A 15710-nucleotide genomic window follows, 5' to 3' on the forward strand; every position below is an offset into this window, starting at 1 on the left:
AACAGACCAACATTATACGTTAATAAACAAACAAACAAACAGACAAACGAACAAAAACAAGGAACAGGCCAGACAAAGTAAGTAGGTTTGGGATTGTCTAGTTTAAATACTTTCAGCAGCGTCTGGGGTACAGGGGCTCTCCTCGATTGTCTGGCACCTAGACCTTGGGGTGGTTATAGCAGGTGTAGAGTGGCCCAGAGGGAGACAACGCATTAACAGAGGTGGTTGGGGTGTGGGGTCTGGATTGGTTGGTTTGTATTGGAAAATGGGAAGTGAGAACCTGGGAGAAAGACTCCTCCCGAGGGTGGTAGAGGATGGGCTGCCAAGGCAGCGTGGCTCAGGTACATTATCAGTTTGTTCAGGCCAAGGTGTGTCCAGCCCGAACATACAGAACAGATGGTAAAGCATCGAATTCACAGAAGCTAGAAGCATGCTTAATAAACTGTGTTTGACCCACTGGGTAACTTTTATTAAGTTTATCATCTGCTTTTATCCCATCAGAAGTGAGGGTAGTAATAACTGGCCTTATTCTTCTCTGCACTGTGGTCCCAGGATCCTTACTCTGTTTTAAGCTATTGACCCCTGAGACTCTCTTCACCAAAGAATATAGTTAAGACATTCAGGCTTAGCCTGGCCACTACAGACTACTCCCATTCAATCCCTCCCCTTTTCAAAAAAGAACCCTGCATGCTGTGCAGGCTAGTCTCCTCCCTGTAGAAATTAATGTGCTCATTTCTAAACGTGGAAAGTACTTAGTGACTAAGCCTAAAGCTCCAAAGACCAAAGGCTTGGATTTGAATCTCTGCTCTGCCATTTAGAGTCTATAAGACCTTGAACAGATCACTTCATTTTTCTGTGCTGCATCGTACTATTTGTAGTCTGTAATTATCTGTCTTGTCTGTTTATTCCTTGTGTCCCACAAGAAGCTTCACAAAGGCTGAGATCCAGCATCTCTTATTCATTGTTGGGTCTCCAAATCTACTACAGACAATACAAGGCAGACAGTATGTACTGAGTAAATATTTGCCACTGGATGAAGAATGAGTGGATTCACTAGCTGATTTTCCAAGCAGGTAGCCATATTTCACTGTACAAGAGGTCACAGAGATCTGCCTGTTCTGTTAGCCTTGGAGCCTTTATCCAGAAAGCATTTCCATGAGCACTGTTGGAGTAGTATAGACCCATTCCTGTCTTGTATACTCATTATTTCTGTATTTAAAAGCAAAATCTATAATGCATGATGGTAATTGATGTTCATTAAGATGCCAGAAATGAAAAATCAAATTCAAGTCAAATTAAGTTCTTAAGATAAGGATAAGGCGCACATTAGAAAAATTTCCATCTAAATAGGAAAGACCTTCAGAATTTAGGGGTTAACGTTCGACTTTCTGAAAAGCTTCCCAGGAAGACTCTTTTTGAATATGCTCTACATTGTTGCTTTAAAAAAAAGTGTTGTTTTTTTTTTAAGTATGGAAAATATAAAGCATATACATAAGGATCCTTTAAAAAAAAACTTCATATCATTTTCTTATCTAAAACAACAACTTAACATTTTCAAGTACCCAGTCATGTGAAAACATCCTCTGTCGTATAAAGGTCTCTCTGCGGCTGTTTTGAATCGGGAGCTAAACCAGGTCATTCGGGTAATCTCTTAAATTTCTTTTAATTTATAATAGTTTCTCCTTCCCTCTTCTTTTCCCACATGGCCAGTTTTTTAAATTAAAGAAACCAGATCATTTGTCCTCTGATTATTTTTCCTATTCTTGATTTTGCTCAGTGCATCCCCACAGTGGCTTTTAGCCACTTTTCCCTGTGTTTCCCATAAACTGATAATTAGAGCTGGAGGCTTGGGTAGATGCAGGTTTGACTTTTTGGTAAAAATACTTCAATTTGGTAAAAATGCCTTCTGATTGCCTCGCTTTTGTAGGGGGAGACACATTATCTCTTCTTGTAATACTAAAACTAATCAGTGGGGGCCGGTATTTTACTTCAGCCTGATCTCCCTGTTCTAGAAGTTATGCAGTTTTATGCATATTTCACATTATGCAGTTCTCAGCCCTGACTACACATTAGAACATCTGCGGAGCCTTACACATTTCTCATGTCTTTGCCCTACTTTCAAGAATTCATCCAGGGTGGTTCTGGGCTCATCCAGAGTGGTTCTTGTTTTTTTGTTTTTAAAGAAGTCCTAGGTGATTTTGATGCACAGGCAGGACTGAGAACTACTTACTTAATAACTTGGATAATCATTGAGGATCTTTGCCTAGAGATCCATTATTTCAATAAGGGTTGTAAACAGTAATATTCTTTTAATGCTTTCTGCATTTATTAGCAGAAATTCTACAAAAACTTTCATGAAGTCTTTGACTCTTTCTTTAGTTTGTATAGGAAATGTAGGATAAAAATTGGATTCTTGGGACACCTGAGTGGCTCAGTGGATTAAAGCCTCTGCCTTTAGCTCAGTTCATGATCCCAGGGTCCCTCATCAGGCTCTTTGCTCAGTGGAGCCTGCTTCCTTTCCTCTCTCTCTCTGCCTGCCTCTGCCTAATTGTGATCTCTGTCTATCAGATAAATTAATAAAATCTTTTTTAAAAAAAATTGGATTCTTACCAGTTTTCTGAATATTGAGTTGAGTGTCCACCATCCTACAAAGGTGACAAGTGAGTTTTAAGTTTTATTATCCATTCACAGATTTTAGCGTAATTGATATTTCAAATCATTGCATTTATTATTATTATTACTGTTATTTTGATGCCCAAACTGTTTGACCTTTATCCAATGGAAACTCTTTCAAGTACTCTTGTGACTTTCTTGGCAACATCAATAGTATGGATTTGATTGCTTCCTTGCTATTTTATATAATGTGTTTTAGGCTCATCATGTACATCTAATAATTTAGTCATTTTGTGGCCTCTTCATCTTGTACAATTCCTGTCTTCAACCTAGAATCAGCCATTCAATTGTCGAGCTATCTGTGTCCTCCTTTGGTGACATTCTATTTAGTGACTATGACAGGATTACAAAATGAAATGACAGATATTTACAACAATAGTGAATTTCTCAACAGTAATTAGAAAAAAGCATAATGATCATGTAAGAAAAAGTCCTTAATTGCTTGAATGATTAATCCTGCAGGGAATGTTGCATAAATCCTTTATCACCAATTGGTATTTTTTTTCTTTCCAGTTAATGTCCATCAGTGTGCTGGCAGTTTCTGCTTGGATGAGGGACTACCTCAATAATGTTCTGACGTTAACTGCAGAAACAAGGTAGGCTTCATAATCAATGATTGCTTTCTTTCATCAGGTTTCCTTAGACCCTAGTTTCTGAGTCATTTTGCCCTAAGCTGTTTAGATGATAATGCTCTCCCATGATCAGTAACCTTTGTTACAGACACTTGAGTTTTCTAGCATTCTCTTTAAGGTAGGCCACTTGTCCTAGAAAACGTTTCTGGGTATGGTGGCGCCAGTTTCCTGGCTTCTGGACAGTGTGGCAGCCACATCGTGTTTGTGTGTAAAGGACAGCATAGCTACTTTTCTGTAAGAAAACTATTGCCAACCTTCTTTCCTTCATCCCCCTCAGCTGAGGAAAAACCAAACTCAACATTGCCATTTTCCTCTCAAATTTCAAAAGGTTAATCCACTAATATCACAAGGGGCAAATTACTTAACTTCTCCTAGCCTCCATTTCCTCATAACTGAATGCGGACTCCACATATATGGCTCTAAAACGTCTGGTGAATGGACTGAGGTACATGTTTGTAAAGTCCTTAACACAGGGGAGCTAAGCACACAGTAATGGCTGATTTTTGTTGTAGTACTCTTACTAGTACGGTTCTAGTTAATGATTTTTTCATAGTTTTCCAGCAGAAATCACCTCCCTTCCTCTTTCTTTTAATAGAGACCAATTTCCTTTTACACAGCAGTCTTTTGCATTTTGGGGGAGGATCCGTGGTTGGGGGCAGGGGAGGGCCCAGAAGAGGTGCTGGCCAGGTCAGAGAAGAGGAGAGAGACTCTCCTCAGCTGGGATACAGCAGGGCCTGTTTCCCCCACTCCTCAGGCTAAAGCTTCAGAGCTGATAGTAGCTGGACTTCTTATTGGGGACCCCATCTTATAAGATATTTTACATGAGTTGAGGTAGAAATGCTACTGCTTGTATAAAAAAACTAAACGAAATGAAACAAAAACAAGACAAGCAAGCAAATCAGCGATAGCGCAGTGATTTTGAAAATAGGTACACAGTCGTCAGCTTTGAGGCAGGACGATTTAAAGGATTATGAACATGAATCTCCGCTGTGTCTTGTACTGTGGCGTAGGTGCATTTCGGTTTTATTTTATGTGTAATATGACATCATTGTTCTTCTTTCAGGGTAGAGGAGGCTGTCATCTTGACTTATTTTCCTGTCGTTCACCCAGTCATGATTGCTGTTTGCTGCTTCCTTATCATCGTGGGGATGTTAGGATACTGTGGAACAGTGAAAAGAAATCTGTTGCTTCTTGCATGGGTATGGTGTTTACATCTTCTCTTTATTACGGGTGAAAAGACCAACCAGTACTGTATTATTTTTTCATCAGTGCACAGGATTACGTGCTTAGGGAACCGTGATAGCAGTTCTCTAATCTGTGGTAATTGTTCAACATCCTGTGAGAAGGGAAGCGTTCTTTCCATGAGAGATGATTTCAGCACACGTATTTGTTGTACTCAAATGATGAGGTATGGAAATGTGCATGCTATTTAATTATTTCACTCAGGCTATGTATTGAGATTTTCATTTGAAAGTATGAGTTGTTTCCTTGTGTCATGGACCTTATTACCACCTGGACAGGCCCCTCGGGACTAGAACAAAGAAGTTATGACAGAACACTTCGTTCTCTCTCTCTCTTCTTTTTGTAAACAAACCTGCCATAAAAACCTATGTGGAAATTCAGGTGGTGAACTAAGGATAGATATTAAAATCTCAGCACTGCATTTACATAGATTAGCAGGTACATGGGAGTCTTGGTTTTCCATAATCATAGTGGGTTTTGTTGTGTTTTGTTTTGATTCTGAAACAGTTGGACCAGATTGCTTCTTAAATTCCCCTCAGCACTCAAATTCTATGATGCTAAAATTTTGGTTCAACTTCTAATTCAAAAATTAGGAAACTCTCTTTTAACATTAAAAATTTAAGTTAAGGGGCGCCTGGGTGGCTCAGTGGGTTAAAGCCTCTGCCTTAGGCTCTGTCATGATCTCAGGGTCCTGGGATCGAGCCCCACATCGGGCTCTCTGCTCAATGCAGAGCCTGCTTCCCCCTCTCTCTGTCTCTCTACCTGCTTGTGATCTCTCTCTCTCTCTGTCAAATAAATAAATAAAATCTTAAAAAAAAAACAAAAAAAAAACACAAAAAAACAAAACCCACAATCTTAGAATGCTGTCTGATTTACACAACAATTTAAGAATAACTGTCTTCCCCTGTCTCCAGCTTGTGTGATTCTGGATGGTCCTTGGACTGTGGGTTTGGGTAGGGTGGGATAACGTATTTCATAGAACCTCAAAGACTTTTAGGAGCACATTTTGAGAACCATTTATGCATTCCGTTAAGCAGCTTGAATGCTAGTAAAGCAAGTTGATGAAGAACTAATTTGGTCTTTGCTTGAGGCAGGAAGAGTCATGGTTACCTGTGATGAGAGTCTAGTTCGTGAAGCTGGAAAGAAGCTTATGATGCAAAGGTGAGGTGGGGGACTGAAACCATAATAATGACAAAGATGATGATGATAAAGTAGTTTATATGAAGAGTTTTATATGAATTAATCAATTTTGTTTCCTCCACAATCCTAATGAGATAGATATTGTTATTTTCATGATATAGATGAGGAAAAGAGGCACAGAATTGTCGCTCTGCCTGAGTTAGCTAGTAAATAGAGAATATGCTATTCAAACCATGGCTGTCCAGTACAATATATTTTTAACAGCTTCACTATTTTACTTTATAGCTGCTGCCTTTTCCTAAGTGCTTACAAATGTTTCTCACATTATGTAAAACATTTTTGTATGATCTTTCATTTCTTCAACCTGGTAACAATCATCAGAGGTAGATAATTATAAATGAGGTTCAGAGATGTTCAGTAAGTTGTCTGAAGTCACTCAGCAATAATGGGTGGAGCTTTGATCCAAACCTCAATGTTTCAGACTGCCAAGCCCATTTTCATTGGGCCTTTACTGATGTCTCTAGTAGATGCTTCTCAATCTTTGAAGCCTAGTGCATTTCCCTAATTATATATATATTTTTATAACCAGCTCAAACTATCTACAAACAACTTGATAGTATGAACTATTCACCTTGCCTGTAGCTTTAATAAATGTTTATTAAATCGAATAATGGACAGGACATTAGAACAGTGCGAGTAGGAGCAGCCAGCATCTCAGAGGGAAGATGGAGCTAGGAAGGCATGAACAGAGTGAGATTTTCAAGAAGGAGACTGACCCACTAAACTGTAATTATTATAGAATCAAAGCAGATCTTCATTTTGGTGCAAGAAGTAAACTGCCATCCTCATCACCTTACCTTTGGATGTTATTTGAACACCAGGGTTGATTTCAAGCAGATTTATTGTTTGGATCTATATTGAAATTGTTAAACCCCCATATGAAAATTATCATCTTTAAAAAGATGGGATTGGGAGGGAGACAAACCATAAATGACTCTTAATCTCACAAAACAAACTGGGGGTTGCTGGGGGGAGGTGGGATTGGGAGAGGGGGAGCGGGCTATGGACATTGGGGAGGGGAGGCGAACCATAAGAGACTATGGACTCTGAAAAACAACCTGAGGGTTTTGAAGGGTCAGGGGTGGGAGGTTGGGGGAACAGGTGGTGGGTAATGGGGAGGGCACGTTTTGCATGGAGCACTGGGTGTTGTGCAAAAAGAATGAATACTGTTACGCTGAAAAAATAAATAAAATGGAAAAAAAAAAGAAATATAAGCAAATACATCAACTAGTGATAAATGTTAAAAAAAAATAAAATAAAATGAAAAAAAAAAAGAAGGATGAACTTGACTCTTAGATAGTGTTTCACTTCAAGGAAAATGACTTCTCTTTTTTTCCCCCCAAATTTTAATTTAAATTCTAGTTAGTTAACATATAGTGTAATATTGGTGTCAGGAGTAGAATTTAGTGATTCATTACTTACATATAACACCCAGGGCTCTTCATAAAAAGTGTCCTCCTTAATCCTCACCATCGGTTTAGCCCACCCCCCAGCCAGCTCCCTCCATCAATCCTCAGTTTGTTCTTTATCCTTAAGGGGAAAAGGCTTCATAAAGGAGTAGAGGGGCATTAATGCAAAATATGACAGGATGTTAGGTCTTTGGCAAATATTTGCAAGGCAACACTCTCATGTTTTCTTCCTTTGTGCCCTTTGGCTTATTATCCTAATTAATATTTAAAGAAGTCCAGTACATTCAATCCAACTCATTCATTTTCCTGTATTAGAAGTCTTCTTTCACTTGTAAATAAGACTCTAGCAGGAAGAAGTTTGTTTTTGTTTTTGTTTTTGTTTTTTTTTAACACAATCAGTACCTCAAAACAAAACAAAAAGACAACCAGTATCCCTAAGAGTTGCCATATCTTTTGAATGATTACCAAAAACCAGTCGGGCTATGGAGCTGCTCAAGCAAAAGTCAGAACATTGTTATTCATTGGACTGATCAAGAAAAAGTGGGAGACTCTCGAAACAAGTCTTTATAACCAACCTGCCATCCCCTCACAACACTCCCCCAAAATACCAACAACTGGGCAGGCTAAGAGGCTACCCACAGGAAAACATTTCTGGTGAACTTTGGTCATGAACTTTGACCCTTCTGTTGAATTATGGTTGCAAGTTGTTAAAATACCTTAATTTAAGGTCCCCATATAAGGTACCCATATTGGATGCAGGATGTACAATTAAATTTGGAATTCAGATAAGCAATAAATAATATTTTAGTAGAAGCATGTTCCATGCACTATTTGGGATTTATATCTACAAAACTTTATATATTGTGTATCTGAAACTCAGATTTAAGTAGGCATCCAGGAATTCCTTTGCTAAATCTGGCAACCCTACTCTAACTGGATTTGTTCTTAATAAATGTGAAATTGTCATAGAACAGAAACTTTTATGTATTTATAAGAATATATCTTTTATATTTATAGGAGTAATTAAATTCTAACTATATTAGGAAAACAAGGCAAAAATGACTAGGAAAATAAACTTGAATACGCCATGATTTGCAGAGTGATTTTAATAGCAGAAATTCCTTCTCTTTTTTGAAGACGAATGGAAGCTAATGGAAATTGCTTTTAAACCTTAGTTGGGTACTCCCAAGGCTTTTAGCTGTAGACTAAATGAAATTCATTTGTTACTGCAATCCTACCTTCCTATTAACACAGGCATTAGGAAAGCGGAGCCAGCTCAGGGGAATGTAAACAGATTGAGCAGACATGTTTACAATATCGACAACAGCTGAATGTCGCCATCAGGAGATCATCACTTGTCAGAGTGTGATGCTAATCTACATTCTACCTCCTGCGCAAACCAGTTTAGTCAAGCGCTGGTCAGAACCTACTTTGGAAGCACTTCATAAGTTTAAGACCAAGGACCTTGTGTTTCCAAGGGAAGGTTTTTTTGTTTGTTTGTTTCAGTTTTATTATCCCAGAACATTTGCATATGGCTAGTGATTATATGGAAGTACTTGTAAAGCTTTCTTAAAATACACTGTGATTGAACCAGATTTGAAATGATTCCCTTAATGGAAGTCAAGTAAATTTTTAATGGCCATGAGGAAATGAACCATCCTCGGTTCTTCTGTTGGTTGAAGTCGTCATGTAAAACCAGAAGATCTTGAAATAATAATTTTCTACAGACTTTCTGTTTAAGGGCTTCTTTCAAGTAGTTATAAATTTTATAATTATATAGCTAGTCATAAGCAATTGAGCTAAAATTAAACTATTAAGTTAAATATCTTTTTTATTTTCTTTTTATGATTTTGGGCGATAGCCTAGCAAATATGTCAGTCAAGGTCCATCATGTTATTGACCACATCTTCAGCATCTGCTGAGTGTTTTACCCTGTTCTCTGCGATTTTATATGGTTAGACTTATTTTACAGATGAGGGAAGGAAAGATGTCCAAAGATATACAGCCCCTAGTTGCCATCATTAGCATTCAAATACAGTCCTTGCTAGGGGCCTGTGCCTGTTTCACTCCACCAAGCTACTGTTACAATACATTTAATTAATTATCAGCATTATTTCTGTAAGACTTAAATATGCTTCATTTATAATTCCAAGGCATTCAGTAGTCAATTAACCTTTGAAAATATAATCTTTTAATGTCCTTTTCATAAAAGAAACTCTAAAAATTCTGCCACAGTTCTCTCTTCTCCTTTCCTTTCTCCCCTTCTGCCCTCCTAATCCCCATTTCTTTCCCTTTTCCCTCCTTAAACAGATATCATGTACCCGGTCTGTGGTCGACCCTGGAGATACGAGGTGAAAGGGGAGAATACAGAAAAACAACAAGCGAAATACAGCATGAAAGTTATAAATAAATAAGTATGGGAACACAGATTAAGGAGCAGTTGGAGACTTCCAGCAGGTTTCCAAGGAAGGTCTTTATCTGAGCTACTTTGAAAAGATACTGAAAATGTGTCCGAGGTTTCTCATGGAGACAGGGAGGCAAGGGGCTTTAGAACCACACAGAGTGTGCAATGACACAGAGGACTAAAGGAACATGGTAAGCTTAGGCAACTTAGATGGGACACTGCAGTGTCAGTGCGCGGCGAGAAGCGCATGTAGTAGTCCAATTGTGAAGATCTTTGTAGGAGAAAGTCTGATGTCCCTTGGGCTACGAAGAGCCAATGGGTTTTTCCGGCATTTAGGGTTAAAGACCTTGAGAAGCCCTATTAGTAGTTAGTTAGTTAGCCATAGCTGGGGTCTGAACTAAGACTTTGGGGACTGGATGGAAGGTGGCTGAGTCCAGTAGACCTCGCTGAAATAGAATTACGGATACATTTAATGGCATGTGCAAGTCATATTTGTATTACTTGACATCAGGAAATGAGGTATTACTCTACATTTATGCACTTTCCCTATGATGGAAACACATCTCTTCAACACAGATTATTGTGACATTTCTTTTTTGTGAATTCTTTAAAAGCTATAGTTTTCAAAGTTAGTTGTTAAACTCACAAAAGGTCTCAGGCAGAGGAAACTGAAGGCGATGCAAGCATTTCTGGGTCCAGAGGCTCGGTTTTCACCACTTGCTTTCGTATGCACAGAAGCCCAGCACAGGATTCCGTGACCTCTTTTGTTTTCTCAAGTCATGTTGGTTTGACTGACTCTAATTATGCCCCAGAAAAGCACATAAGCAGATGTCTTTAAAGTTAGTGTGTCCAAGACGGGGACCTTGGACAACTCTGTGATATTCTGGCCCTTAGCATGGGTCTTTGTGACAGGATTTTTTTTTTTTTTCCATTTTATTTATTTTTTCAGCGTAACAGTATTCATTCTTTTTGCACAACACCCAGTGCTCCATGCAAAACGTGCCCTCCCCATTACCTACCACCTGTTCCCCCAACCTCCCACCCCTGACCCTTCAAAACCCTCAGGTTGTTTTTTGTGACAGGATTTTTGAGTGCTTGTTGGATTTTTGCTTACTTTGCAGTTCAAAGTGTGAACAGTTCAAGCTTTTATATATATATTTTTAAAGATTTTATTTATTTATTTGACAGAGATCACAAGTAGGCAGAGAGGCAGGCAGAGAGAGAGGGGGAAGCAGGCTTCCCACCGAGCAGAGAGCCCAACGTGGGGCTTGATCCCAGGGCCCTGTGATCATGACCTGAGCTGAAGGCAGAGGCTTAACCCACTGAGCCACTCAGGTGCCCCAAATCTTTTATATTTCTGACCTGCGCATAATTTAGGTGTACTCTGTCACGGTAAACATTTTAAGCTTCATTATATGTTGTTTCTTAATATATTTTTTGAAATAACATCAGTTAAATATAAGCCATGTACATGTCTATCCATTAATTTGGTGAATGTCGTTAGTCTGCACAGTGTTTAAATCCAGGTATCTCTGTGGCAACACATGCAACTGAAATGTCTGTCCTAGCCCAGGAGTGCTGGTTGCCCACTCAGCAAACGGTACCTTGGAGGCGAATTCAGCAGTTGTGTGATGGGTTTTCTCCATCATCTGCTTCTGCTTTGTCAATCGGTTGACTTCCCTTGGCAAATGTAAAACAGTAGATGTTCATTTAAAATCCTGTGGCTGTCTAGATGACTCAGGAAACAGTTCTCTAAAAGTACAGAGTTAAAAAAAAAAAATAAAAGTACAGAGTTAAAACAAGAGGGCAAGTGAACGCAGTTAAAAGGACAGAGAAGTGTCATTTCAGCCAATGAGGAAAGTAGCTTTCAGATAAACTTCTTAGAAAAATGATGTTTAATATTTACTTTATATGCAATGTCTCATGAAGTTGGTGATGAAGTAATAGCTTATGAATTAAAGGTTTCTTTTTTCATGGAATTTCTTAGATTTAGAACACTTTTTCAGAATTGTGATCCATATGTTTTTGCCCTTTTATCAGATAAAAGATGATAACAGGACCTGGTTATGTGCTCAGATTAAAATGAATCTTCTCAGCTCACATGACAGAAACACTAATTTCAAGTTTATATGAAATGTATAAATACTGTTGTGGTATCACTTAGCATTTGTTGAGCAATATATTTGAGTTAGTCTAAAATAAGTGGTTAATAATACACATCTGAAAAACATCTGGTTTTCCCTGTTTTTTCTTCAGGGGGGCAGATGAGGGATGAATTGGGAGACAGAGGTAGGCAGTGGCTTACCGAATGGTTTCTGCTGGGGGAGAAGATATTTTGCCGGAACTGAAAGGCTGTTGGAGAGGGCAGTAGTGATAGGACTTGGAAGCTCCCGATGTGTTTGGAGAAGGGCGTCTGTCAGTCATACGGTAAATGTGTGCCAGGTATGCAGGGCGGAGAGTTGGCTATGTGAACTTTAACCAGATTCTGGAAAGTCTTGAATGTTATGCATACCTGCTCTGCAGTTGGAAGTTCTGTGAGCGTAGTAGTCATGTGATCTCTCTTTTGCTACTTAATGCTTCTTGCTTGTATCTGAGGCTTCTGCTCGTTTACCTGGGAGAAAATAGCTACCTGGTTTTAGCCACTCTGGGCTAAAGGAGCCTCACATTGTTTGTTTGTTTTAAAGATTGATTTTATTTATTTATTTATTTATTTATTTATTTATTTATTTAGTACACGCACAGCGGCAATGGGGTGGGGGCTGAAGAGGGGCAGGGGGAGAGAAAATCTCAAGCTGGACCCTCTTGTGGGCACAGAGCCTAACATGGGGCTTCATCTCAGGACTCTGAGATCACGACCTGAGCTGAAATCAAGAGTCAGATGCTTGACCCACTGAACCACCAGGAACCCCTTAGAAAACCTTTTTTTGGATGATAGAAGAGAGAATGGAAGACATATTTTATTCTAACAGTGTGCCTTTACTGATGAAGAAATAAAGGTACTCAGATGGGGAAGTCTATCTTTCATCTTAGAGTTTTTTTTCAGATGTGTATTATTAAAAAAAAAATTCTGGGGGCACCTGGGTGACCAGTGGGTTAAGTCTCTGCCTTCGGCTCAGGTCATGACCTCAGGGTCCTTGGATCAAGCCTCGCATTGGGCTCTCTGCTCAGTGGGAAGAGAGAGCCTTCCCCTCTCTCTCTGCCTGGCTCTCTGCCTACTTGTGATCTCTGTCTGTCAAATAAATAAATAAAATCTTTTAAAAAAATTCTGTTAATCTGGATGTGTTTAGTTCAGGGGTCATAGCAAAAACATGATTATCCAGCTGAAGTAGGCACCAGGAAACCGGGTGCTGAGCTAAGGTGCCCTTAGGGAGAAAAGCCAGGTTCAAGGATGCTTGGGGAAGGGTTAGAACAGTAGTTCTTTGGAATGCCACAGGAATTTTCCAGCCTTGGGGGAGAAAAGGTTTCATAAACAAATGACTGGTATGAGAGGATTATTGTAGAACTGCTTAACTTGTTCAAGAACAAACTTCTCAAACCTGTGAAGCATTTACCCACAGATAATGGATATGCTCCCTTCGAATGATCGTTGGTCTGTTTATAAAAGCAGGTCTTGGAGGATCTCTAGTTTTCACCATTGGTATAGCTCAAATATTTGTTGTGACAAGGGTGCATTTCTTTAAAATCATTCTGTAATTCATACGATTTAATTCAAACTATCCATCTTCAATCAGTTAGACTGAATTATTTATGTTTGAACAACTTTGGTGAGAGTTTAAAGATTTTAGCATTATTCACATGTGGTTTTCTTTCCCTGAACATTAAGCATGACTGTGAATTGAGTTATGTTCATATGCTTTCTTCTTTTAAGGAAGAAAATATATTTTTGGTTCAGGAAGAAAGTTTTTACTTGAACAGATTGATCAAAACAAGAAGAAAAGTCACACCTCTGTACTTATAATAAATATCCATATACATACATTTGTACAATTTAAAGGGAACACGTTATTTTAACACTCTTTTTAACAAATAGGGTCTGTGATTACTCTGGAGAGCATACAAAAGTAAGTTCAAGTGCCTATCTTGTCTGAAAATAAAAGTCAAATAATTTAAAGATTGTGGTTTAGAAGAAGATACTTTCACAGACATAGTTACATATAGGTTCAAAAGTTAACGGCTGATACTAAAGTATAAACTCTCTTTCCACCCAATAACACATCATTGTCTTGTAAAAGATGTCATAAAGTTGCCTGCAAGAAGGAGCTCCTGGCCCTCTGGTTTTGGGGAAGGATCTGGCCACATTTGGTTGGGTCTGAGTAAGAGGCACAGTCTGGATGAGAATTGAGTCTGGTGTTCTTTTGGCTACTGTTGCTTCGGATATTTTTTTCTTTTAAATTTAAAGATTTTATATATTTATTTGACAGAGATCACAAGTAGGCAGAGAGACAGGCAGAGAGAGAGGAGGAAGCAGGCTCCCCGCTGAGCAGAGAGCCTGATGCAGGGCTTGATCCCAGGACCCTGTGATCATGACCTGAGCCGAGCTGAAGGCAGAGGCTTTAACCCACTGAGCCACCCAGGCGCATGGCTTTGGATATTTCTAAGCCTCCTTCCTGTTTGCACTTTCCTGCTCTGGGTCTGGTGATGGGAAGCCCTGTCTCAAATTCTGAGGAATGGCCCCAAAGTATATAAAGAGAGCCCTAACTTCAGAAACCAGTAACACCCTGCAGATCTTTGGAGCTCAGGCTGAGCACGCGGACATGAGCTGACCCAGCTTACAAAGCAGCAGAAGCTGTCCGGTATCATACCCAGCGACTTGACTGCCTTGCCCTTAATGTTTTACCCAAGATGATATAGATCATTGACCCTGGAACTCGCAGCCCCTGGCTAAGTCCCTCAGATTCTGGTGTAACACATTTCCCAAACAGTCTGAGCAGTGCATAAGGCAAATATGTACAAATTTGAGCTTCAGCAACATCCTTGATAAGGATATTAGCTCAGCAATTACCAGTGCAAACGCGCCGAAAGGGAGCACATTAAGAGGAGTTACTAGAAATATTCTATAGTTATTCATTCAGAAGCATGGACAAAGGACCACAGCGTGCCCATATGTTTGTGCCTTACCCTGAATTTCTGCAGGGGTTCAGGAGTTACAAGATTGTGTTTCTTCAAAAATTGGCTTATAGTTCTGGCATTCCTAAATTAGACTGATCTCATTTCATTTATGATTCTGAGAAGAAGGGATAATTTAATGTTGCGTTGTCTGTAGAATCTGTAGAAAGACATGGAACACGGCGAATAATTAATTGGCTGTCAGAAAGTCCCAAACCTATGACATCGCTTGGAGAGCAGGCTTAAACGGAGGCTTTGTGTGGGTGTGTATTTTAAGCAGCAAGTCCTCTTGGACTGTTAGTAGTTTCGTCCCAGTGGATTCTTAACAGAATGTCAGCTGTTCCATTATCTTGTACAAATATTTGGCAGTGGAATTCTCTTATTTACTAACTATAAGTAATATAATATTTTTAAACCTCCAATCACCAGGAAAGGAAAAATAAACAACTGACAGAGGGATACTTAGCGCTGAAATCTTGCAGAGTTTAGTATTTGACAGGGTAGAGACTGGAGTTTATCATTTATCATTTCACGAATGCAGGCTTTTAATCAAACTTTTTGTTTATTAAAAGTGCTGAGTATGTGGCATGTAGATAGGAGTCAAAAGGCACCAGGTTTTTAAAATATTAAAATGTCCAGTAAAGTATGTTGTATTTTGAAATTGTTTTTATTTGGAGGGAGGGGAATCTCAGGTTGTACTAATTTTCCAAGATAAGCAAATCTGACTTTTCCAGTTTCAAATTAGTTTGAATGTTACTTAAGATAAAATGACCTCAGTTTTTAGTTATAAACTAAGAAAGTAACAGGTTAAAATAACTTCCACAGTGTTTATAATTTTTACCTTTCTCTCGGTGAAAAATATTCTTACTGAAAGTATTCTGTGATATTTGGTTGATTATCTGCTTGCTTACACAGAGAAATTTGTTTAAAGGTGTTCAAGGAAATCATTATATTTTGTTTTAATGTAAAAATTAATTTCCAGTTGACATTTATATAAAAAAGCAGTTTGGGAAAATAAGTGCCTGGTCTATTTATGGTAGGTTG

General features: G+C 38.8%; 1 protein-coding gene across 2 annotated transcripts in view; it reads left to right on the forward strand.

Moving 5' to 3' along the window:
* TSPAN12 (tetraspanin 12) overlaps positions 1 to 15710 on the forward strand; it is a 62553-nt gene that overhangs the window by 10802 nt on the left and 36041 nt on the right. For both annotated transcript variants that reach the window (XM_046020790.1, XM_046020791.1), the window contains 2 exons: positions 3187 to 3269; positions 4369 to 4504. In XM_046020790.1, the coding sequence (XP_045876746.1) occupies positions 3187 to 3269; positions 4369 to 4504 (219 nt within the window). The remainder of the gene's footprint in view (positions 1 to 3186; positions 3270 to 4368; positions 4505 to 15710) is intronic.

This window comes from Meles meles, chromosome 10, assembly GCF_922984935.1.
Source record: "Meles meles chromosome 10, mMelMel3.1 paternal haplotype, whole genome shotgun sequence".
Classification (NCBI taxonomy): Eukaryota; Metazoa; Chordata; class Mammalia; order Carnivora; family Mustelidae; genus Meles; species Meles meles.